The following is a 25,687-nucleotide window of genomic DNA, read 5'->3' as shown; positions in this document are numbered from 1 at the left end:
GGTTTACTTCGAATGCCCAGATGTAATGCAAACGCATGCGTACAACAACTTCCTGTCCAACGATCTAAATCGGTCCGTCATGAACCACTAACCGAAGCAGGCGTGTTAAACCAATATAACTATGCGAATGTAACCAAAATACAAAATACTTAATAAGATACTTTACAACCTGTCACACTTACTCCACACAGACTGCTAGCGGACTCACAAGTTTTTTTTATTCAAATGGCATGCGAACAAACAAAGTAATAGAAAGAAACAAACAACACTGCAGACAAAACACAACAAAAGCAAACAAAACCACTGGTTTTGAATAGCTCGTGGAGCTTCCAGAAGTAAATCAGAGGCGTGTCTCAACAAATCTTTATGCATATTTAACATTTTGTAAACAGTTGGCAACATACATTAGGTGACATAATCGCGTAAGAGACAATACCTGATCACACAGGAAATAAGAGTTTCCTGACAGATAATCATTATACAAAAAGAAGAGAGAAGTAAAAAATAGAAGAAGAAGAAGAGAGAGAAAAAAAGGGGGGGGGGGGGGGGGCCAGGGGTTTTAACATTTCATTGAGTCTGCGCAACATAGTGAAATTGACAAAAATAGAGGGGGGAACACCAGATGATTAGGCAAGCACATCATCCTATGCCATATTTCATCAACAAATCGTGTATTTTGATAGTGTTTGGGTCGGCAGATGGTTGAATTGTTTTCTGATATAGTTTCATTTCATTTTGAAATATTACAAATAGGTGTTTCCTCCCACAAAATTTAGATTTATGAATATGATGTTTGGCAGGAAAAACCAATAAATTAATAAGAAAATATTTATCGTTGGTCTTGTTGTAATATCCAAACAGCATGTCTTTGTAATGAAATATGAATGGAGAAGTGATTCTACATTGAACATATTTGACAAAGTGTTTCCAGAAGTGAGTAGTTTCGGGACAACCCCAGAAGAAGTGAGTTGCAGTTTCAGGCTCAAATTATGGATGTAACTTGTGTGTGTGAGGTGTCGGTTGTCCTTTAAGACTGATGTGCCAATTCCCGGGAGAACTTCATTTAAGAAATATGGAGGAAGAGAGCCAAATGGCTGAGACTGGAAAGCCACATGACACAACTTCAAATGAATGCACATCTGAACATGGAATATTGACAGAAGGGTCTATTGTGGTATTTGAAGCAGGAGTCCTTATCATTGAAAAAGTAAAGGAATCCGTTGCACATGTATGTTCTCCACTGTGCCCATGTGGTTTTTATAAGTAATCTTTTCCTCCCACATTCCAAAAAACATGAATGGTATTTTCAGGAAATACTCAAAATCATATCTATGTGTGATTTTTAGTGTGCATAGTCGTCATTTGTGGATGCATGACCTCCGATTGGCTGGTAAAAAAGTTCAGTTAATGGGAGGCATTGTTCACTTTGTAAAATGTCTCTTTCAGTCGTTTTGCCCATTGACCAGCTTTCAATAGCATGCAGCTCTGACACATCCAATATGGCGAAGCGTTGAGGTGTCCATAAACGGAGTTGACGCCCCTCAAACTGTATCTGGTTGCGTTTTCGATCTACACCCTGGACGCAGAATATACGCAATCCACAGTCGACGAGGACAGAGGCTGGGTTGAAAGTAGTCTTGTGGTTTTACAAACATATCACCGTTTTGATGGAATGTGAGTTTTACAAGCAGAAAATAGGTAAGATATTTATTTAGTTTTTTTTCAAGTGGGGATGGGGTCATCAGATTATTGTTTTTTAACATACGTAGTTGTGTCTCTTTCGCGGGAACTTTTGTGGTTACTTCCTTTGTGTGTGTGTGTGTGTGTGTGTGTGTGTGGGGGGGGGGGGTGTTGGCGCGACATTCTCCGAAAACTTGTACCTTTAGAACAAAATCAAAACTGTTAAGTTCGTCCATGTTTTAGTCAGAGATTCCTTTAGCAAGCACTATGGTTTAATGTCCGTTTATTATTATTGCAGATGGTATATCAGTGAATTGGTTTTTACGATTGAACCTAACACGAAATGACTTGCAAATTGGACGTATGGACAATTGCAAACAACAACAAAAAGTGGAATGGGGTTATTTATATATATATATCTACGAACACCTTGCCTTACGAACTTTTCGGTCTACGAACGTTAAATTTATGAAAATTAAACCTTGGATTCAGCACTACTTTCCACGATACACACCCTCCACCACGGTTGGCGGAGTAATCTTCGGTGGAAGAACACCGAAGCACTCGACCGAACAGCGCCCCAGCCGGCCTACCTTTCCACACCCCCTTTCTATGAGTGTACACGTTGATCGTCTTCAACGATACTTTTGCTGTTATGGGACCGAAAAAAAACCCCACGAAGAAGACACAAAACAAAATTACAGTCAAGGAGAAGAAGGAGATAATTGAGAAACACGGACGAGGTGTGCGTTTGTGGCGTCGCAGGTGCGCACTGCGGCTTTCATGTGAATCTTAGCCTGACGCGTTTCCCACGCTGCATGTCACTTCCCTGAGAGTAACTTTCTACTACCATTCTACAAATAAAGAGCCCAGTACCGATATGCTAAGTCCACCATTGCGACACAATGGCGTTATTTACTCGATGCTTTCACGTGACTAATGATACCAAACTTGTCACGTGCGAGTTGACAGCTGGGGCGGGGTCGCCGTTCCCGACCTCGGCCAGCTGCTGTCAATCCCCTGATCACAGATACTGGAACATTTCAACAAGTCCTCACCAGGGACATGATTACAACGCCTCGCGCCTCCTCAGTATCTTGGACTTGCCAGCACAAAGAGTTTGCTTCACCCGAGGTGATTGTTGGCCGCGATCGCGCATGTTTGTTGCTTTTCGGGATCGCGAGTTTTTTTCACCCCTGTGTGCCATTTTTTTTGGCCTAGCTTGATAGGCTGGACGGATCGCCCCTGCCAGCCTTCTTTTGTCGCGTCATTCCGGGTAGGTGGAATCATCGGACTCACGCCTTTTGTTATAATAAAATCTCTGCCAGCACCTACGTCTCTGCCGCCTGCTTAGGGATCCAACCCCTTTTATTAACGTTCCAACGAGTCAGCTATCCCTGTCACGCTCGGTACGTGACAGTATCATTGTATTCAGCTGATAGAAAAGGCTTGGCATGATGTTACCCTTCGATCCTTGAAAGCAGCATGGAATAATTTTTGATGTGCAGGCTTTTATTGAACAGTTCCATCCAGAAAAGACTGTGGGTATGAGAATCATCAACACGATGAATGATAATGCGATGCCTCAGTTTCGTAGGATCTTACAAGTCAGAAAGCAACAGGTGTCAATTAATAGCCATCAACGACCATCACAAATGTAAATAAGGTGACTATTATATAGTGCAGTGTATTTCTTTCATTACAATACAATAACACATTTATTATACATAAAATAAGGTATGTTGTGTGTAACTTTAAGGTTTATTTAGTTGAAAATTATATTTTATGGAGACCTGGGAACGGATTATTCTCATTTTAATGGTTTCCTCAGGGAAATTATTCCTAAGGGAAATTCTTTTTTGGGATACACACTTCGCCTTACACGCTCTGTCTGGGAACCAATTAAGTTCGTAAGCCAAGGCCCCACTGTATTTGTTTTCTGAAACAAGACCTTCTTAGCCTGCCTTTTGTAAAAACTTCAAATTTAAATGACTTACAGGTACAAAGTGAGCTGCAGAAATATTCCAAGGAATGGCGAGCACCAGCAGCGACATGACTTTTGGTGGTATGTACAGCCAAGTGGCAAGTGGGGAAAAATGTTTTTCCTATGTTGTATGATGTATTCTTATTTTCACGGTTTTTAAAGCATCTGTACTGACAAATGAATAAAAGCAGCTCAGTATTTTATTAACATGTTGCAAATTAAAGACAAATGCAGAATAATAACCAATACATAATTGTCATTCTTTTCTCAAAGAACAGTACAACATATCTAGGATAATACAAAATAAGATGCAGAACTAAACTGGTACAACATATCTAGGATAATACAAAATAAGATGCAGAACTAAACTGGTTTACAGTCTTGACTGAGTGTTTTTGCAGGAAGTATCGTTTTCAAGTTGTGATGTTACGTGTTCTGTTCAAATGGGAATAGTCTTTAATAACAATACAGACACATCAGAATCAGAATCATCTTTATTGCCAAGTATGTAGAACACACAAAGAATTTGTTTCCGGTCGAACACGCTGCACTAGTATCATCATTGCAAAAAATTGCAAAGAGGCACTATACAGTTCCATTTGGGCTACTGTTCAAAGAGTTAATTGCTTTCTTACTTTCACATCACAAAATAACGGTAATAGCGTTACACAAATATGACAAAATGGAAATTAACTCATTCACTTCCAGACATGCAAACATATGTCCACTCCAGTGCCGGGATTTTTGTCATTGTCACTCAATTTCCAGGACCCACAGAATATTGAGTTTTCGGACTACATAAATATTCAATATAGCGTGAGAAACCTTCGACTCTTCATCAGAAAAAAAGAGTTAATTCCTAGATGAAATGGGTCTGGAGTAACATCAGAATCAGAAAGCCTTTGATAGTCCCAAAATGGGGACATTTGCAATCTACAGCAGTAAAATTAAAAGGGGGAGTGGTAGGGGGCAAAAGATAAAACAAGTATTCGATTCACAAAAGAAACTGTCAGAAGACTCAAATGTACAACTGCACAAAACTGTTTCATAAAAAGAACTATGTAGTGCAAAATATAAAAATACAGTATAAAAGCACATTTGATACATGTAACTATTTACGCTTTTTGATAGATGTAAATGTATTGACTTGACATAAGGTTGCTGTGCTATTTACAGTGTTGATGAGAAGGTTTCTTCAGCCGTCATCTGTACAAATTTAAAGGTTTCGGACGTTTCGCCTCCTATCCAAGAGGCTTCGTCAGCGAACTAAAGTCTGACTGGTCGTATCGGCCCTATTTATATATCCATAATGTCCAGCCATGGCGGCGCCGGACACAGCTATGATAGGTCCTGTTTTATGAAAGCAGAGAAATGACCACAAATAACGACTGTATATATATAAAAATATGTATTTATTGATAAAACATACAGCAATTTACAGCATTTCCCGATCATGAGTAATTACGCTAGACACAAACTGTCACCTCTATGCCCCCACGTAAAGACTCCAACATCACGGTTAAGATCCAGAATAGTATACCTTACCGTTGACAGAGGGCGGAGAGCCGGCAAATACACCCCGGTAGAGTAATCTGGACTGGAAAACCCAAAGCTGGACACTCGTGCACAGTTCACAGCAGACTCTCCAATATTGAGGAAAACCCCATCTTATAGACCCACTCTTTGCTAAGACAGTTGGCCAGCCTGTCCACGCAGGAGATAAGTCATTCCTCCTCCTTTTCCTCAGCCCCGGACTAACGAGCAATTTTTGGCAGGCACACAAAGGCGTGTGAGAACCTGCAGTTTCCAAAACCAAAACAAATTTGGTCAGTGTGACCGATTGTGCCAGTGTAACCGACCCAGGTGTTTCGACTCAGAAAAACAAAAAGGCGAATACAAAACAGTCAACGTGAAAAGCAAAAAAGCGAATACAAAACAATCAATGTGAAAAGCAAAAAATGAAACTATGTATGAGTCAGCTCAGGACACCAATAACCATTTCTCCCTTCAGGTCCCTACTCTCAGGTTGGGGGGAGCAGAGGACCACTCCCTGTGGCCCCACTGATTGTTCCTACATTCCTGACTAACTACTGGCCCATTTCCCCCACTCCCACTGGTATGACTCTAACCACCCTTTACAAAACAAATTTATCAGAACCCTCCAGCATAGGGCTAAACTAATACCAACTAGCATTGAAGGTAGAGAAAAGGAGTCAAAACATATCAGGCGAGCACTCAGTAACTGTGGGTACCCTCAGTGGTCATTCAACAAATGTCAGAAAGAAAGAATAGGGAATGAAACCAATAATTCTCAAGATACAAAAAGGAGAGGAGTAGCAGTACCATACATTGCAGGAGTTTCGGAAAATTACAAAGAGTCCTTTGGCAACACAAAATTCTTACTTATTTCAAACCGATAAACACGTTAAGGCAAAAATTAGTGCATCCAAAAGATAGGCCACCAAATGAAAAACAAAGTAATGTAGTTTATTCCATACATTGTAAGAATGAAAATTGCAAAGAGCAGTACATTGGGGAGACTCAACAAATTCTCAAAAAAAGACTTTATCAACATCGCAGGGATAATATAAGTGGGCCTCAATCGGCAGTACATTTGCACCTAAAAGCTAGCAACCACTCATTTGACGACAATGAGGTTAAAATCTTAGCGAAAGAACATAAATGGTTTGAAAGGGGGGTAAAAAAGCGATTCTTATAAAACAATAAAATCCTTCATTAAACCGGTCTGGTGGGGTGAGGTTCAATTTGGATCGTTCATACAATAGCCTGCTTAGGCAACATTCGTAATGCTGATGAGGTGATACCAGTGGGAGTGGGGGAAATGGGCCAGTCGTTAGTCAGGAATGTAGGAACAATCAGTGGGGCCACAGGGAGTGGTCCTCTGCTCCCCCAACCTGAGAGTAGGGAGCTATCATAGCTGTGTCCGGCGCTGCCATAGCTGGACATTAGGGATATATAAATAGGGCCGATACGACCAGTCAGACTTTAGTTCGCTGACGAAGCCTCTTGGATAGGAGGGGAAACGTCCGAAACCTTCAAATTTGTACAGATGACGGCTGAAGAAACCTTCACATCGATGGACCACTCCTGTACGACTGAGAGCTTACACAGACGTATTTACAGTGTTTGAGTCCAGGTTTTTTATTTTTCACCTGTGTTTATTAAGAAGCCTGACAACAGTTGGTAGGAACGAGCGTCGAGATCTCTCCTTCTTGCAGCGTGGGTGAAACAGTCTCTGGCTGAAGGAGCTACTCAGGGTGTGCAGGAGGGGGTGGGAGGGGCTGTGCATCATAGCTTTTAGTTTAGCTAGTGTCCGTCTGTTGCCCACGTCTTCCAGAGAGTCCAGGGAGCAGCCTAGGAAGCAGCCCAGGACTGAACTGGCCCTCTTGACCAGGCGCTTCAGTCTTTTTCTGTCCTGGGTGGTGATGCTACCTGACGAGCAGTCAATTCCATACTGGATGACTGAAGCGACCACAGAATCAAAGTAGATCTTAAGGAGTGACCCCTGAACTGGCATGAGGGAAGACGGGCCGCTGTGTGGCCTGGGGTTGCTCAGAACGCCGGGTTGTACGAGATGTGACAGGCTGCAACACACTGGGGCTATTATGTGAAATGTCCTTATAATGGCGCTGTGGAGGGTATCCTGATTTCCCTTTGTGATCACCTTTATCGTCATTTTGAGGGCTGAAGTGTGCGTCAATGTAGTCATCAACGCGTTGTTTTGATACAGCCGGCGATAGAGGAGGTCTGTTAGCCAAGTCACCTTTACTACTTTCACTTGCTGCTGCTTCAAGCACCTTTGCTGCTGCCAGTACAGCTTCAGCTTCAATCTCTTCTTTAAGAGCATTCAATGTTGCATCAATGCCGGTTCGTTCAACTTCCATGTTAATTTTAAGTTTAGCATGTTCAGCTCTTTTGCGAGCGGCCTCCGCCTTTGCCCGTGCTGCTGCAGCAACCTGGCTTGAACTTGACTTGGAAGAGCTCGTGGAAAAATTTGCTGCCTTTCTCGCTCGTCGTGACCTTCTCACAACAGGGTTCAAGGTTTTTGACAATCGGCCTTAGAACTATATGTCATGGCGATCTGCCTTTTGCAATGCCATAGACGGCTTGGATTTCAAACCTAGTGAGGAGCTAGACTTACTGACCAGGTGGTTTGATGGGGAGTCACTTCACCCTGCCCAGCGGATCAGGGCAGTGCATGTCAACGATCCAGCAGCTGGACTTGACAGGCTATGGCAGGGGTCGGGAACCTTTTTGACTAAGAGAGCCATAAAAGTAAAATATTTAGAAATGTTTTTCAGCGAGAGCCATGCGCGCGCGCACACACATACACACACACGGGCGCGCGCACACACACGGGCGCGCGCACGCACACACGCAAACACGCGCGGTCACTTTTCAACAAAATATCAGAATGGATTATTTAAACTAACTTTGTGATAGTACTCACCGTTAACATGAATGTTTTACCGTTCCTCGTGATGAGTAAAATTCCAGGCAAACGATCGGAATGAAATTCAACTTGCCGGTCCGGAGGCGGAGTTACTGCTAGCTCGCCTGCGCACGGCTCATAAGCTTCCACACTTGCTATCTGCAATCTACTTCTCGCAGCAGTATGTTGATGCTAACGTTAACACGGGGCTTGTTAAAATGTCACTGACATTCGACTGTTTCATCGATGGTGTTGTTTCATTGCAAATTTGAATCCGAACATTTTCTCTCCTCAAATGCTAATGAATCCTTCGGTGAATTCAAGCTGAAGTGCACTCGTGGGGGTCATTTAAAGGGGCGTTTACCTGTTTCGACTGACGGCCAGTGTCATCCAATCAAAATTGCGCTTTCCGCCAACTGCAGCCCCAACGGGAAATCAACGGCGAAAAAAACGAGAATATGTATATAGTTTTATCGGCGAGCCATATGCAATCATCAAAAGAGCCATAGGTTCCCGACCCCTGGGCTATGGCAACGATTGGAAAAGGCTTATGGTTCTCCAGAGGTTATTGAAGCTTCACTATTCAAACGTCTTGACAATGTGCCTAAAATCTCTCCCAAAGATAGCTGACGTCTTCAGGAGCGTTCAGAATGGTCTCTCTTTATACGTTGAAGACATGTTCTGGCATGACAGAAACCAGTGGAAGAAGAGCCACAAACTTCATCATAGAGGCTATTGATGGTGGAGTATACATCGTCCTGCCAACACTCATTGAGTGCAATCTGATACCTAATAATAGAGACAAGTTACCAACTCCAGAGGCTGCTACACATCATCGGCATCTCAAAACCATTGCTAACAAGATACCACCGCTTGATGCCTCAGCCAAAATCCTTCTCTTGCTTGGAAGAGATATCCTCCAAGTTCACAAGGTTCGCAGTCAGTGTAATGGGCCACACAATGCGCCATATGCCCAACGCCTTGATTTGGGATGGGTAATTATAGGAGATGTCTGCCCCAGGGGAGCCCACAAACCCACTGTAAACACTTTCAGGACGAGTATCCTTGAGAATGTTCAAGTTAGCTTATTCAGACCCGGTGAGAGCAGCATCTACATTAAGGAGAGATTCACAGGAGAGCCCCCCAAACAACCTCCTCAAAAGCCAGTTCAAGATGGTCTTGGCAAGCAGCTATTCAGTCACACCATTGAGGATGATAAATGATATATGATCTTCCTCCAAATCATTCAGGAGTTCCCAAAGGATGACTCAAAGAGTTGGGTGGCTCCCCTCCCGTTACAGTTTCCAAAACAGCACTTGCCAAACAACAGGGAGCACACCCTAAACCGTCTCCTGTCTCTTCAACATACTTTGAAGAAGAAGCCGGAGATGAAAGATCACAATGTAAAGTCTAGACGGAAAGCAGAGAGCAAGCCTTCCAACCTCTCCTCGTCTGAGTCTTCATCAGAGTCCAACCACGCTCTGCCTCAGCAGCAGCTCCGAGGCCAAGAACCAGGCCGGGGCAACAGAGACAGACCGGGATCCGTTCCGCTTCCACCATCTCCTCACAGAGACAGACAGCATCGGGACCAGAACCAGGATCAGCCGATCCGCATGCCGAACACAGGCCAAAGTCCAGCTATCTGGTGTGGGAAGGAAGCCCGCACCTGATAGCCTTGAACTGCCAGGCAGGAGACCGAGAGGCAGACCAAAGAGGAGGTTTACGGATGTTGTCAAAGCGGACATGAAGGTAGCTGTTGTGAGAGAAGAGGATGCACAAAACCAGGTTAAGAGACCCCTCTCAGGGCCCAACATCCGCACCCCTAACCTGGCGGCAACCAATCGTTTGATGAAGACCACACAGCAGACAACGCGGCCGTTCAACACGTATCCCAGGGCAGAAAGTGACGGGGGCGCAGCCCCATCGGGCCGCCAGCGTATCCCCATGAGTCATCCTCTCAAAACGGCCCCTCCATGCCCCTCCGAGGATCTTCCGGCCACAATGCCCCCGTCGGGCAGCTGCACCCTCACCACACCTCGTCACATCCCAGCCTGACGCCAGAAGCGGGTCAACAACCACACACTCCTCACCCCAGCGTGCCAGCCCCACGTCTACCGACGCCCTGCCGCCGGTGCCGCCCGATACCTGCTCCCCGCAGAGAGAGCCACAGAGGGTGTCCCACGAGTAGTTCCGGGTGGCTCTACAGATGGTGGTGATCCCGGCGACAGTACATCAAGATCGGGGAGGGGTCCATGGGCATCGTGTGCATTGCCACGTCATGACGACGGGAAAATAGGTCGCTGTGAAGAAGATAGGCTATTGATACTTACCTTTTGATGATGTTTGTTGTTATTTCTGTTGGTTTGCCATCTTATAGATGCCAGGCAGAGAGTGTTCTACCCCCAGTAATTGCATTACAATGCAGCACATTGCCCCTAGTGGTGGAAATAGTTAAAACCACTCAAAAAGTTGTGGGGTAGCCATTTTGAAATCTAACAGTGGAGAGGTGTGATTACATCCATGTCCATCCTCTTTCTTTTGACTTGTTCAGGCACAATCATTTTACAAGAAAGACTTCCATAAAAATACTAAACGGTGGATTCTCATCTTCGTGTTTTTTATTGGAAGATTGTTAACCTCGCTGTCTACACACCAGCTATTGGTTAGGGCAGAAGAGCCGGACTGAGATGGTTTGAACATGTCCAGAGGAGAGAGAGTGACTATATCGGGAGAAGGATGCTGACCCTTGAACTGCCAGGCAGGAGACCGAGAGGAAGACAAAAGAGGAGGTTTATGGATGTTGTCAAAGAGGACATGAATGTAGCTGTTGTGAGAGAAGAGGATGCACAAAACTGGGTTAGATGGAAGAATGGAAGCCGGAAGTAAAAGAAGAGAGAAGATGTCTTTGGCTGGAAATTTCAACAAACAAACAAAATAAAACGCCCAATGTGTGCCTTGTAAACTAGTAGTTGATCAATCAAAGATAATAAAAGTCCACCAAGTGAACATGTAGCTCTCTGGCGTTCTTATTCTATTTGATACCACCCGGCACATGTGACCCAAAAGTAAAATAATAAATAATACGAAATAAATCAATACGCCAATATTCAACAGAAAATAATAACCATAATAATTATTGTGCAAATACATGTAAATACACTCACAAAATATTGTTATTCAACAACAATAACTTCAACAATGATGACACTTTTTTTTTGTGTGTGTGCGCACGCACTTATACATGTACAGTGATACCTTAGCTTATGAACTTAATTGGTTCCCAGACACTGTAAGGCGAAAAGTGTGTATCCCAAAAATTAATTTCGGAAACCATTAAGATGAGGATAATCCTTTCCCAGGTCCCCATAAAACCTCCTGTTCTACTTTCTAATTTTCTAAGCCTTAAAACTACACAAATCAAGTGTACAGATGCCTTGTGCGGGTTGTCTGTGGAGCCTGATTGACGGGAAATTTTAACCTTGCAGTCTACACTCTGCCTTTGAACTATCAAAGTTGAAACTCCCTCACTGTCGTCTGCCTGTCTCTTTAATGTGTAAACCCAATCAATCGCGTGGCTTTAACCGAAGACTGGGGGCGGGGAATAGAGGACAAAAACCGTCGGCTACCATTTTGTTGTTAGAAGAACGGGCTTATTTGCGAACGATATCTCACTCATTGAGGCACCTCCGTGTATGAAAAAAGTTCTATGCCAAGGCAAAGTTCGTATGCCAAGGTAAATTTTTTTCATGAATTTAACGTTCGTAAACCGAAAAGTTCGTGAGCCAAGGGGTTCGTAAACCGAGGTATTACTGTATTTACTTAGATATATTTTTTACTTTTTGGTTAGTTAGCTTTAATTATAGACGGAAGAATACTGGATCACTGCATGTCATGAATGTGTTTTTTTATGTGGGGTTTTCATATTTTCGAGATATATCTGATATAATTTTAAAATCCACAGTTGATATCAATGAAGATTCTATGGATATCTACGATGACCTTGATCTCAACCATGCCAACAGTTTAGGTAAAATCTGTTTAAAAATGTTATATTTGCTCTTATCTGCTCCATATTTTGTTAAAGGACAACCAACACCATTTTTTTGTTCCCTAACTGACATCAGAAAAATGTTTTATAACATCTAAAATACCCAAAACACGCTAATATTTTTAGTCAAATGCAAAACACCAATAAAAATGACTTAGTGTCACAAAACTACTTCAAAATGACCCGGAAATGGCGAGTTTCCCCAGGAAACAAAAAAATGGTGTCGGTTGTCCTTTAAATAAATGTTAGAAGACTCGTTTGTGTTTGTAAGACCAGCGATAACATAAAAAGATACTCCCACTCCCCCAAGACCCCAGGACGTCTTGCCTTGCTCGAGAATCAAAACAATGGCTTCAGGTTCAGAGAAGATGCATTCCGTTCAGTCATTTTTTTTTCTTTTCAAAACCCCCAAATTTTTGGTCGAAAACCGAATAGTTTGAAAACCGAGATGTTGAAACACCGAAATATGACTGTATCTTCAAAACATTTTATTCATTTCATGAAATAACTTCAACCAATCTTCAACGAGTCTGAACAAATCATTCGTGGAATAATAAATCAATGCAAATATATTTATTCACCCACTATCAAAACTGCTCGCTTTGCTATTCACGCTGTACTGTACTGTATGTCCATCAAAAGCCACATAAAGGACAACCGACACCATTTTTTCATTTTCTAACTGACATCAGAAAAACATTTTATCGCATCTAAAATACCCAAAACACGCAGGCTGATATTTTTAGTCAAATGCAAAGCACCAATAAAAATGAGTTAAAGTGTACCAAAAGTACTTCAAAATGACCTCGGCATGGCGAGTTGCAGAAGATCCCGCCCCCTTGTTCGTGACGTCACGCCTAGACGCCTTTGCCTTGCTCTAGAATCAAAATAATGGCTTCAGATTCGGAGAAGATGCTTTCTTGTTACTCCTCCAGTTATGAATATGATTCAAATACAGTAAAGTCTCGTTATATCGATATTCAAGGGAGTCCGAAAAAATATCGATATAACCGGGACTATCGATATATCCGACCCTGTTTGCATGTCAGTTTCTCCGTGCGTGCATAGAAATAGTATCGATATAACCGGGACTATCGATATATCAGATATCGATATAACGAGACTTTACTGTAGTTCTGAAGAGGAAAGCAAGAAGCGGAAAGTCTCATTTTGAGGCGTCTGGACTCCAATGGAGGGCCGAGAAAATGCACAAGATGGTGCCCAAGCTCCGTCGGAAATGGGAAGATTTGTCTGATGGGAATTTGTGTCAGCGAGTATCAAATAGTAGTTTTGGTGCAACACACAACGATTCACCATCGCGTTATTTATGTTTTCCTTCTAATTTCGCCATCAACACGGATAAACAGTTTTCAGACCAAACAAAGTACCCAAAATGGATTGTGTGTCGCTTTCTCGGTCAGGGGCGTTCCAGACGTGACGTCACGTCAGGCATTGTCATCAACTCGAAAACAAGACTTCCTGAATATGCAGTGTGAGTCTTAAAACGTAAAATATAGCTATATGCGGTAGAATCTTTGTAAAATACGCTCAGTAGAAGTCATTTCAAGTGATTTTACAAATTATGGACACAATTTGTCCGGAGGCGTCGGTTGTCCTTTAAATGTGATTTAGTGGATTTTCTATTATTGCAGAAACACTTGGTGACATTGTAGAAAAGTACTCTAACAGCATGTTGACACCGTTCTTTTTGAAACGCCGGAGGGAAAAAAAGTTTCTGACTGGCCTATTTGTCATCTTTTAAAAATGGCATTTCATCATTAGAAGGGCTCCCTTCCTACCTTCTTTTCTTAGTCATTTTCATTTTAATAGGCTTTGATTTTACAAATGTTTCCAATGATGTTTGTAACTGGCGGGTATATTGTCATTGGTTCCCACGACATCAAAAATATAATTCATTTGGTCTTGTTCTGTAAAAGTGTTTAATGTTTCCATGCAAACCTTTATATGTGTTTTTCTTAAAATCGTCTTCAAAACTTTCTTCATAATGTTTTGTCATGATCACATCCGCTTCCGTGTCATGTGTTTTGATGTACGAGAGTAACTGCTCGAGAGACAGAACGAGAGTAACTGCTAGAGAGAGAGAACGACAGTCTAAAGTCTACGTCAAAGTTTATCTACTTTCGGTTAATAAGGTGCACACGGTACGTTATTAATTTGCTTATTTACTGTATGTCTTGTCGAACTTATTTTAATGTTAATTGTCGTTTTTTTAATGTCCTTTGTAGTTTTCACGGTGTTCCAGGTGTTCCACAATAAACGTTGTGACATCAGTACGAAGCGTCATCCTCGACCGGGGTAGATACAGTGAAAACGTGTGCACCTTATTAACCGAAAGTAGATAAACTTTTACGTTGACTTCAGACTGTCGTTCTCTCTCTCTAGCAGTTACTCTCGTTCTGTCTCTCTAGCAGGTACTCTCGTACATCGAAACGCATGACACGGAAGCGGAAGTGATAATGACAAAACATGAATGTTTGTTTGTCACACTCAAATATTTTGTCTGACTTTGTGGTATTCCTTTTCGTATGGAACAGAGACGTCTCCAAATCCCCAACAACTTAATGAGTCAATGGATCTATATGAAGAGATTGTAACAGAAGAACAAAAGGAAAAAGAATCATCTCATAACGAGGTTTGTTAACTTTGCGGCACCTGAAAAGATTGCTTACAATAAGAATGTTTTTTTTACCATTGGAAATGGTTCCCAGTTGTCTTCTTTGAGCAGCCCCAAACATTTTGTTTGACGATCAGTTGAGACAAGTACAGTGATACCTTGGCTTCCGAACTTAAAAGTATCCCAAAAATTAATTTCCCATAGGAAACCATTAAAATGACAATAATCCTTTCCCAGGTCCCCATGAAACATAATTTTCGACTTTGTAATTTTCTAAGCCTTAAAACTACATAAAATAGACCTTATTTTATGTATCGATGAGAAGGTTTCTTCAGCCGTCATCTGTACTTTTTTGAAGGTGTTGGACGTTTCGCCAAGAGGCTTCGCTGAGGCGAAACGTCCAACACCTTCAAAAAAGTACAGATGACGGCTGAAGAAACCTTCTCATCAATGGACCACTCCTGTACGACTGAGAGCTTACACATACTTATTTTATGTATAATAAAAGTGCTATGGTATTATAATTAAGGAAATAAACTGTAATGTAAAATATGTCAAAAAATGTCGTTTTATTTACCTTTGTGATGGTCGTTGTTGGCTTGATGGAATGGAGTGGCCGGTTTCGTTAGCATGAAATACTTGATGAGGAACGTAGCCTTCTTTCAATATCTTGAGGAATGATCCCGTGGAGGTGCTTTCTCTGCGATAATTTTACCTTTTTCTTCATCAATTGTGTTCTGTTTAGCTGGATTGACAGCTTTTTGCATCGTGTACAGATGGCTTGTGCGGGTTATTTGTGGAGCCTGATTGATGGGATATTTTAACCTTCCAGTCTACACTCTTCTTTTGAACTATCAAAGTTGAAACGAGTCCAAATTTCACTATTTTCTATCTACTTTCTCATCAATTCACTTTTGTCTTTTTGTTTCAAGCTCTGTTGTCTCCCTTTGGTGTGTGTGTTTTCTCGCTCGCTCACTGTCGTCTACCTGTCTCTTTAATGTTTAATGGTTAAAATGGCAGAGGTTGCAATCATCTTACACCAACTTTTTCACGTATTTTTATTTATTAATGCTTGCAGTTACAATCCCGATTTCAAGCTGCTCAGCAACAAATTAAAGAATTACACAGAAGAATTCAGCAAATGGAGATCGAGGTTTGTTGTCATTGATCTTTTTTTAAGCTGTTCCTCATAATCAGTAGTCTGATAAAGTGTTTGTTTTAAAAATCAATTGTGCATGTATCCACCCCACTGACGTTTTTAGTTTTGGTTGGTTTATTTGAGTATGTTTTGCCAATTTAATTCTGTGCATTAAAGGACAACCAACACCATTTTTTTGTCGGTTGACACACACACACACACACACACACCGTCACACACACACACCGTCACCATTCTGGGATGCTACATTGGAGTCCTGACGGCTCGAATTGATACGGGAGGACTTCTTTAATCGATTGCAAACATTTATGCTTTCCTCTTCAGAACGAATTGAATCATATTCATAACTGGATGAGTAACAAGAAAGCATCTTCTCCGAATCCGAAGCCATTGTTTTGATTCTAGAGCAAGGCAAGACGTCCGGGCGTGACGTCACGAACAAGGGGGCGGGGCTTTCTCAAACTCGGCATCTCCGAGGTCATTTTGAAGTAGTTCATTTTTATTGCTGTTTTGCATTTGACTAAAAATATCAGCCTGCGTGTTTTGGGTATTTTAGATGCTATAAAATGTGTTTCTGATGTCAGATAGGAAACAAAAAAATGGTGTTGGTTGTCCTTTAAATTAATGTTCGAAGACTCGTTTGTGTTTGTAAGACCAGCGACAACATAAAAAGATACCCCCACTCTCCCAAAACCCAAAATGTGACTGGGCATCACGCCCTGGAATGTGGCATGCCTGGCCGCAACAATTTTAACTGCGGATGAAAACAACACACAAATTTAATATTCTTTACCTCCCCCTTATTTCTGCAGACTGTTTTCAAATTTTTAAGTTCCGTGTTTGTGTTAGGACGAACACATGCAATAACGCCCCACGATTATGTTCTTAACAAAATTTGGAAAATATGGAAATTCTGATAAATTGTTCTTGAAATGAATTATAAATGGACCCAACTTTGTAATTGTAATTGTTTAATGGAGCCCAACTGAACATGCTTGTAAAAAATGATGTGTTTCGTTGTTTTTTAAAGACCACCAGGCTGAACACTGAGAACACACACCTCAAAAAGAATATCTCTGCACTTTTACGGACAGCGAGACAGGAGATTATGCGAAAGGATGCTGTGATTCAAAGGAAATCGTAAGTGTCCCCAAGTAAATCAACTCAACGCAGTTGGATTTATAGAACACTTTCAAACAGCCAATGCTTCATAGAAAGTGATCTACATGTAGCGACTATCATGTCAAAGCAACAAATCAGCCAGAAAGACAGTAGAAAGCACCAGGGAGTAAAACTAAGACTATGTCACGCACGCACGCACGCACACACGCACGCACGCACACACGCACGCACGCACGCACGCACGCTTTCAAACTGCCTTTTATCTCAAAATTGCTTGAAAAAGTGGTCCACATGCGGTTGAAATCTTTCTTAGATGAACATAACATGTTGGTGGTCTTCCAGTCAGGTTTCAAGACGATGGATAGCACAGTCAGCCCTGTTACGGGTTTATAATGACATCCTCCTGGCCAATGACACTGGATATTATGTGTCTGGTTTTAGTAGATCTGACTTCAGCATTTGATACAGTGGATCACAGTATTCTACTGTCTCATTTGCAGCACTTGGTGGGCATTACCAGTAGTGCTATTGACTGGTTGAGGTCCGACCTTTCTGACAGAACCGTTTGTGTTTGCCTCGGCTGCTCTAAGTCACGTAGTGCTCCTCTGTCATGTGGTGTTGCGCAGGGCTCAATTTTGGGACCAATGTTGTTCTCACTGTGCCGAGTCCCACTGGGTTACATCTTAAGGAAACACAGTATTTCCTTCCACTGTTATTCAGATTAAGGTCAGATCTATGTCCCGCTTTAGCAAAAAAGATACTTTCTTATTAAGGCCACTTTTATCCCTCCTGGAGCAAATCAAAACCTCGATTGCACAAAACGTCTTGAAATTCAATGAAAAGAAGACACAAATGATACTGTTCGATCCAAGTGGTACATGTCCATCTCATTTTGTTGACTTGGGCCTCCTCGCTCCTTATCTGAAGTCTACAGTCTCAAATTTGGGTCTTAAACTGGACAGTGACTTTAAACTTGACCGACAAAAAAAGCAGAAAATTTTATACTGGGTGGCTGAAGCGACCATAGTGTTTGGAGCATATAGTTTTACGTTTCAACGATTGTGTTGTTATATGTGTATTTTCGTCACATGCATATTCATAAAAAACGTAGCCCATAGTCGCATGTCAAATAAGGAAATTCTGTTAGAACAAAACATTGGCCAACACAAATATTCCATACTCGAGAATCCTTAATGTAGTGCCATCATTGTTACATCCCTGTTGGGTGCCTTGTTTTTTCACATCCCATTTAGTAAAAATGTGATTTGTACACCAGAATTAAGTATTTTTTTTCCCCCCAACAGATCAGACAAAGTTCACTATCATCATTCTAGAGCCAATAATCTTCATGATCAAAACTCCCCCAGTAATTCTCACACTATCTCCCAGAGAAGGACTCCAGAATCTACAACATCTAGTCCTTTGCTGCACGCTTTTCCTCGAGTATCATCATTATCATCGAGGGATCGTCATCCCCCAAAGGTTTCTCTTCGACCACCCTGGAGAGGAAGTCAGAGCCCTAACCGCAGGGTCAATACCTCTTGCACGGAGACTAGATATTCCAAAGGTCCTTCAAGGGGAGATTGTCTAGACTCTGAAAAGCGAAACATACATTGCATGAGCAATTCTCTCATCAGTTCATCAACCCGGCATCATGGTTCTGATCAACACAAAACCAAAGACAGAGAAAAGCAATGTCAGAAAATATTTGATACCACAGACAAGAAGTATAGAAGCAGTTCAGCTCATCGAAGGGGCAGATATTCATTTGAGAACGAGAGAGCTCACAAATTCGACAAAGATGTCGGAAGACGATATGAATCCAAAAGCAGAGACAACAAAAATGTATTCCATAGATCAGAGTGGAGTAAAAGTCCTCCAGTAGAAAAATCGTACGCTATAGGTTCCTCAGATGCCGATGACGCGAAAAGTCAAGGAAGGATACATAAGACACCCTGCCAAGATTCTCAACATTCAACTCATCATAGAGGTACAGAAGACCATAGTCGACATCGTAAAAAAATCAAGACTAGTCCTAAACAGAGCGGTTCACAGATGGAGCATTCCGAGACAAAAAACAGGAAGAGGTCTTCTTCTAAACGGCAAGCAGAAAACCACAGTGATTTCCAAGAGTGGAAAGGAGACAAGCAACATGAAGAAATGACTAGTTGGCATCGAAAAACCTCATTATCTGAGAGAAGCAAACGAGCTGATAATCTCCCACCAGAAGAATCCCAGCATGTTAAACGCAAAACCGTTAATAGGGAAATACAAGGAAAAACTGGAAAAACAAAAACATCAACAAAGGAACCAGTGGAGGAAAACAGCCAAAACAGGAAACTGTGCTTCATGGAAACACTAAATCTGACCCTGTCACCAATTAAAAAAACTGCGCCTTACAGTCATATCCAGGAAGGACTCACCCCACTGAATCACATATTTGAACATACGAACCATGATGGTTCACGATCCAATATGCATGCTCGGGATCAAACTGACGACTATGAATTCAAGGGAACAGAAGAGTTACTTACAGATTCTGTTGACCCACAAACTTCAGAAAAATTGCAAGTGAATGATAACCAGGAAAAAGACAGAAGTGACCATGAAACTCGTTTAGATACCCAGCAAGCAGAAGGGAATTCTAACCAAGTTGTTTCATTCTGCCAATCCATAGATTCAGAAGCAAATCGCATGTCGACACATCACAATCCAAAAGCACAAGTTAATACTTCACTAAAAGGAAAAGATAGGAAAGATTATATCAAAGCCACATTTAGGCATGATCCCCAAATAGATTCACATGAACAACCAGATGAAACAGAATTAAATAGCATATATGCAAATGTTATCAATAAAGAGCCAAGCTATCCGTTACATAAGATAGACAGTGGAAGTAACAATGATCAGCATGTTGCCGTTGCACAGTGTGCTGATTCAATTGAAAAATATTCCGAAGGACGAGTCTTGGGTACCAAAGCTCCAGATAAAGTTATGGAATATGGAGGCACATCAAAGGACATTTTCCTCCCTGGAGACATTGAGGCAAATCCAGGAAGTCAACAAACATACCTCATCATATCTCAGGACTCTCAAACAGGAGTGAACCCACCTTTGTTTTCCGGTCCAACCAATGAAGATGCACATTGTGCTCAGGAGGATTTCAGAGATACAGATGCTGTATCTAGCACGATAAATGTGGAATTTGGGCCTCAACAGGAGCTTAGTTTGCCAGAGGCAATTAGTTTTTTCACGAAAAGTGACTACGGTGGTAAACAAAGTCCTGTAACTGACCCAAGCATATCCATTGGTGTGTCGAAGGTCAGTAGCACAACAGAAGAAATTGCTCCACCAAAAAATGTTTGTGAGCTCACTATCTCACCCCAAAAACTGTATTCTGAAAAGAGTAATGTAAAAAATGTTGAGGCTTCCAGTTCAATGCCACTGGTTCATGATGAGGACTCCATGATGCAAATGCTTTGCTATCTAAAGAGAATCCCAGATGCAATCAGCCCTTTGAGAAGTCCAATCCACCTCATGAAGACAAGCTGCCACCGCATTCATGGAAAGCCCGTACATGTAAAAAGCCTGCAAAAAGGTAACATTGGTAATAATGATATATATTTCTCTGTGTTCTTTTCTAGAATCAGTGTATGGATGGTTTGGTGACCTGCTCTGATATGCTCACGTTGTTAAGGATAAGCCAAAATATTTTAGTCATTCCATAAAATCTGCACTCCAGTGATACCTCGCTTTATGAACCCCTTGGTTTCCGAAGTTTTCGGTTTACGAACGTTAAATTTATGAACATTTTACCTTGGCATACGAACTTTTTTCGTACACAGAGCTGCCTCAATGAGTGATGTGTCGTTCGCGAACGAGCCCGTTCTTCTAACAAAATTTGTCCTCTATTCAAATTTTGTCCTCTATTCCCCGTCACCAGAGCTTCAATTAAAGCCACATGATTGGTCAAGAACGCAGCAGTGAGGGGAGGTGGTTTAAACATTAAAGAGACGGGCAGACGACAGTGAGAGAGGTTCAACTTTGATAGTTCAAAGGCAGAGTGTAGACTGCAAGTTTAAAATATCCCATCAATCAGACTCCACAAACAACCCGCACAAGCCATCTGTACACTTGATACAAAAAGCTATCAACCCAGCTAAACAGAACACAATTGATGAGGAACTAGATAAAATTATCACAGAGAAAGCACCTACAAGGGATCATTCCTCAAGATGGTGAAAGAAGAAGGTTACGTTCCTCATCAAGTGTTTAATGCTGATGAAACCGGCCACTCCATTCCATCAAGCCATCAATGACCATCACAAGGATAAAGGACTTTATTATACAGTACAGTTTATTTTTTTAATTATAATACAACAGCATATTTATTATACTTGAAATAATGTATATTTTGTGTAGTTTTAAGGCTTAGAAAATTAGGAAGTAGAAAATTATGTTTTATGGGGACCTGGGACTGGATTAATCTCATTTTAATGGCTTCATTTGGGAAATACATTTTTGGGATACACACTTTTCGGCCTACAAATTCTGTCTGGGAACCAATTAAGTTTGTAAGCCAAGGTATCAATGTATTTGTCTTATTTTCCCCACTCTACATCTGATAATACCGATAGTGAAATTTGTCAACATGTGTATCTGGGGTTCTACACTCAACACACCATTGGGAAAAATTAGTTGGCTGCACATATGTTAGGCAATTTACCTGACGGACCCCGGGCAATGTGAACTGTATGAGCCTGTATTGCGTTCTGAGCTGGCGTTTGTACTGTGCCACTTGTTTTAATCCATTAAAAGGTGGACTGTCATTCAAGGAAGCTGTTTGCTACTGAAATAGGACATGAACGAGAACAGAGATAAAAAAAGGGTTATCTTGAAAGGCAAGCGTCATTGTGAATTGTGAACATAACCTGCACAGTATGTACGCTGCTCATGTATAGTTTCACCACAAGCTTTGCTATTTCATCTAAAAGTACATTTTGGGGAAGAATTGTTGTTTCTCGCGTAACACATAACATGTATGCTGTATTTCTTTTTAGTGTCACAATCTGAGTGACTATGCCCCGCTCATTTTTTTTGCGAAGCGAGAGTGCAGTCAAATACATGTACAACATATTCTTGATGCGCAAAAGCACATTGACAGACCTGATCTGAGTGCAAGATTCTATTTCCAGTGGTCAAGTGCATCTGTTGTATCACTAATATGCACCCCTAATAGCTAATTGCTATTTCTTTCCTTTCACTGTATTAGTGAGGATTATGATATTGTGTGTTATAAATAATTTGACATTTTTGTCTTGAGCTGGCTTGTATTTTGATGGCACTGTAACCTATCCCCCCCCCCTTATCAGTTATATTCTTCTCTCTCATTTGTACAGAGTTCTCAAATTCAGCTAATGGTGCCTTCAAGAAATTGGATCTAAACAAAGAAAACAAATATCCAGGATGTCCTTCAATATATGACAAGGAGGACACAGATGACAAATTATCACAATTGCCTTCAAATCATTCTGACACCAAACTTAAGGAAGCTGTCATTTCAAGTGGAAGTGAGGAGTCACAATCACCCATCAATGCTGGCAAAAGTATGAGAGTGGAAGAAAAGCTACGAAATGAAGCAAATCTATTGAAAAGGAAGTCTGAAGCAACTTCTCTCGCTTCAAAAGAAAAGTATAGAATAGAGAGTGTGTCATTACAAAGTCCCGAGGATATGAGCCGTTTTAAAACAGCTTGCCCAACATCAGCGAAGGCTTGTTTTTCAACAATAGAAGAAGTCATGGAAATGTTCACATCAGTTCGGTCAGAAAACCGGAAAAAATACATGAAGCTTCACAAAACCTTTCCAAAGAAGAGTTTCTTCAGTGTGATGGAGAATTTCAGAGAATCATTCATGCAATTTGTGGATGGAGCAAATTTTAGTCAAATATGCTGTCAGCCAGTGGAGCTGAAATCAAAGCTAAAAATATTAATTGTGTCTGTGTTCAACAAAGTAGCAGACAACGGTATTGTAAAACGCATTTTTGACCAACAAGCTGTTGATCTGAAGCAAAAGTTGTGGGCCTTTGTAGATGATCAAGTTGAATTCTTCCTCAAGGATGTTTACATGACACTGAAAAGCCTGTGTGGACCAGCAAAAACATTGCCTGAAGAATATTGGTCGAGTGACAGAGAAAGACTTTTGAGATTGCCTAGAGAGAAAGTGCAGACTCGGAAAGATTCAAAAGGTGTGCAAAGCTCTGTGAATAAAATCAAACCATGTGCTGCTACTCATAAAACAGGTCTTGGTGGCAGAGGTAAAGGCATAAGGATTAGTCCAACAGCAAAGGAAAAAGGGCATGCCAATAAACATAATTTTGGCACTATAGATGCAGCAGAAGACTGTGCTCCTCAAAAATCTCCCATTTCAGATAAACATAAAATGGCCTCTTTGGTAACTTCTAAAAATACATCAATGCTGGAAAAAAATGACTTTGAGCTACTCACAGACCAGCAAGCTACCAGTTTAACATTCAACCTGGTAAGAGACTCTCAAATGGGAGAAATATTTAAGTGCCTCCTGCAAGGATCAGACCTTCTTGAAACCACTGGAATAAGTGGAGAGAGCACATCATGGGCTCTTTGTACACCAAAGAAGACTGGCGAAAGGCTCATCAACATTACAACTCCAAATAAATTTGAATATCCATGTAAATTCTTTTCACCGGCCAAATTTGATGCGCCCTCGAAACTAATTGCTACGTGGTCTAGCCTTTTACCTCAAGGCATGTCACCACGGTCCAAAGATCAGGACAGACCAAATCCGGCTTTATTTGATGAAAGCTGCTTGTTAGAGGTTCCATCGGAGAATCATGCAACACTGCACTCCAGCTCTTTGTCACAGAGAAATTATTCAATTCTAGCTGAAGATCTGGCAGTTTCTCTTACTATTCCATCACCTCTCAAGTCTGACAGCCACTTGAGTTTTCTCCAGCCCTCCGGGTTACATATTGCAACCACCCCAGATAGTGTCATCAGTGCTCACATTAGTGAAGATGCTCTTCTCGATGGTCAAGATGCTACTGAACAAGACATTCACCTGGCCCTTGACACAGACAACTCCAGCCTTGAATCGAGCAACAGTGTGCCCTCACAGGCTTCTGTCAATGCTTTTGTGTTGAAGCCTGAATTGCCCATGCAGGCAGTTGTGCTGGAGAAGTCCAATGATCACTTTATTGTGAAGATCCGGCAGGAGAATATACAGACGGGTATGAACCTCACCACAGATGAAACATTAATACAAAAGCTAACAGAAGATCCCCATCGAGAAGATATGGTCGCTCAGGAAAGACAAGGCAAATACTTCTACAACAAGATGCATAAATGCGCTCATCCACGCACTATTACACCTACGAAATACAGTCACTCTGACCTTTCTGAGGACCTCGTAACATGTGAAGATGTTTCAAATGAAATTGACTTGATTGAAGATTTTTTGAGGCTTAAAAAACAACCTCAACTCTTCGATCATCTGTCAAGTACCTCAGAAGATTCTGCAATAGAAGATTTAAAGAATTGCATGTCTCCAAAAACGACTTTTAAAATTTCTACTTCCAAAGAAGCTTTTCTGAAGCACACTTTTGACATTAAACTCATGAAGGACAAAAACCCAAATCCTTCAGAAACAAATCCTCCTGAATCACAGAACTGCATCATTCCTTCCACAAGCACTGAGCAAGGCAAAAGTGAAAGCTCAGAAACGAACCAGACAAGCAAGGAAATGGCAAACTGTTCAGACATGCTGAGTGAAATGGAAATATCAAATTCAGACAGAATCGCAGGGGAAACAAAAACCACCACAGGAGAAACCAAAAAGTTTTGTCCGAAAAGTAAAAAACGGAAAAAGCAACTAGAACAGTCAACAGCAAAGCGTCCAAAAAAGTGCGAAGAAAACGCAATCAGCTTCAAGAATTTTGTTAAAGCGAAATCCTTACCTTCATCTACAAAGAGTTTATCTGCCAAGAACGTCATCAAGAAAAGAGGAGCTTTCGTGATGGCGTGGACCAGGTAAGGATCTGATATCAAATTGTAAAAATGTTCACAGAGAATTATAAAGCTACCAGTGTGTGCTTTAAAGTAACCTACAGCTGTGAAACGAAAATTTACTTTCCGAACCTTTTAGCGGAACATTGTTTTTTACTTTGAAATCCAGCGTTGTTTTGTTTAGAATCAAGAAATGTGAGTACAATGATACCTTGGCTTACGAACTTAATTGGTTCACAGACAGTGTGTAAGGCGAAAAGGGTGTATCTCAAAAATTAATTTCCCATAAGAAACCATTAAAATGAGAATAATCTGTTCCCAGGTCCCCATAAAACATAATTTTGTACTTTCTGATTTTCTAAGCCTTAAAGGACAACTGACGTCGCTTTTTTGTTTCTTAACTGACATCAGAAAGACGTTTTATAGCATCTAAAATACCCAAAACACGCAGTATGATATTTTTATTCAAATGCAAAATCCACCAATAAAAATGACTTCAAGTGTCCAAAATCTGCAAAAAATTGTGCTGCGAATTGGGCATTTTCAGAAAGTCCCGCCCCCAGTTC

The 25,687-nt window shown here is 41.3% G+C and overlaps 2 protein-coding genes across 2 annotated transcripts in view; both read left to right on the top strand.

Moving 5' to 3' along the window:
* The first annotated feature begins 1,608 nt into the window (after positions 1 to 1,608).
* LOC148884077 (uncharacterized) lies at positions 1,609 to 14,760 on the top strand. Its single transcript, XM_089022042.1, has 6 exons — positions 1,609 to 1,698; positions 2,646 to 2,814; positions 2,902 to 2,956; positions 12,079 to 12,144; positions 14,412 to 14,481; positions 14,569 to 14,760. The coding sequence occupies exons 2-6, from the start codon at positions 2,746 to 2,748 to the stop codon at positions 14,621 to 14,623; spliced, it is 315 nt and encodes a 104-aa protein (XP_088878168.1). The 5' UTR covers positions 1,609 to 1,698; positions 2,646 to 2,745; the 3' UTR covers positions 14,624 to 14,760.
* The window catches only part of casp8ap2 (caspase 8 associated protein 2), a 31,169-nt gene continuing 20,034 nt past the window's right edge, over positions 14,553 to 25,687 (top strand). The window contains exons 1-6 of the mRNA XM_089022041.1: positions 14,553 to 14,597; positions 14,721 to 14,818; positions 15,879 to 15,953; positions 16,990 to 17,099; positions 18,386 to 20,679; positions 22,481 to 25,145. Of these exons, the coding sequence (XP_088878167.1) occupies positions 14,756 to 14,818; positions 15,879 to 15,953; positions 16,990 to 17,099; positions 18,386 to 20,679; positions 22,481 to 25,145 (5,207 nt within the window). The 5' untranslated portion in view covers positions 14,553 to 14,597; positions 14,721 to 14,755. The remainder of the gene's footprint in view (positions 14,598 to 14,720; positions 14,819 to 15,878; positions 15,954 to 16,989; positions 17,100 to 18,385; positions 20,680 to 22,480; positions 25,146 to 25,687) is intronic.

This window comes from Hippocampus bargibanti, linkage group LG19 (genome assembly GCF_051943395.1).
Source record: "Hippocampus bargibanti isolate YZ-2025 linkage group LG19, ASM5194339v1, whole genome shotgun sequence".
NCBI classification, from domain to species: domain Eukaryota; kingdom Metazoa; phylum Chordata; class Actinopteri; order Syngnathiformes; family Syngnathidae; genus Hippocampus; species Hippocampus bargibanti.
This window is presented reverse-complemented; position numbering and strand designations above follow the sequence as displayed.

What these genes read in the sequence shown, in the direction of transcription:
- LOC148884077 (XM_089022042.1), top strand. Translation starts at nt 2,746, where the DNA reads ATGATTACAACGCCTCGCGCCTCCTCAGTATCTTGGACTTGCCAGCAC. An exon ending in CAACCATGCCAACAGTTTAG is followed by an intron (nt 12,145 to 14,411) that starts GTAAAATCTGTT and finishes TGTCCTTTGTAG; the next exon opens with TTTTCACGGTGTTCCAGGTG. An exon ending in AAGCGTCATCCTCGACCGGG is followed by an intron (nt 14,482 to 14,568) that starts GTAGATACAGTG and finishes CTCTCTCTCTAG; the next exon opens with CAGTTACTCTCGTTCTGTCT.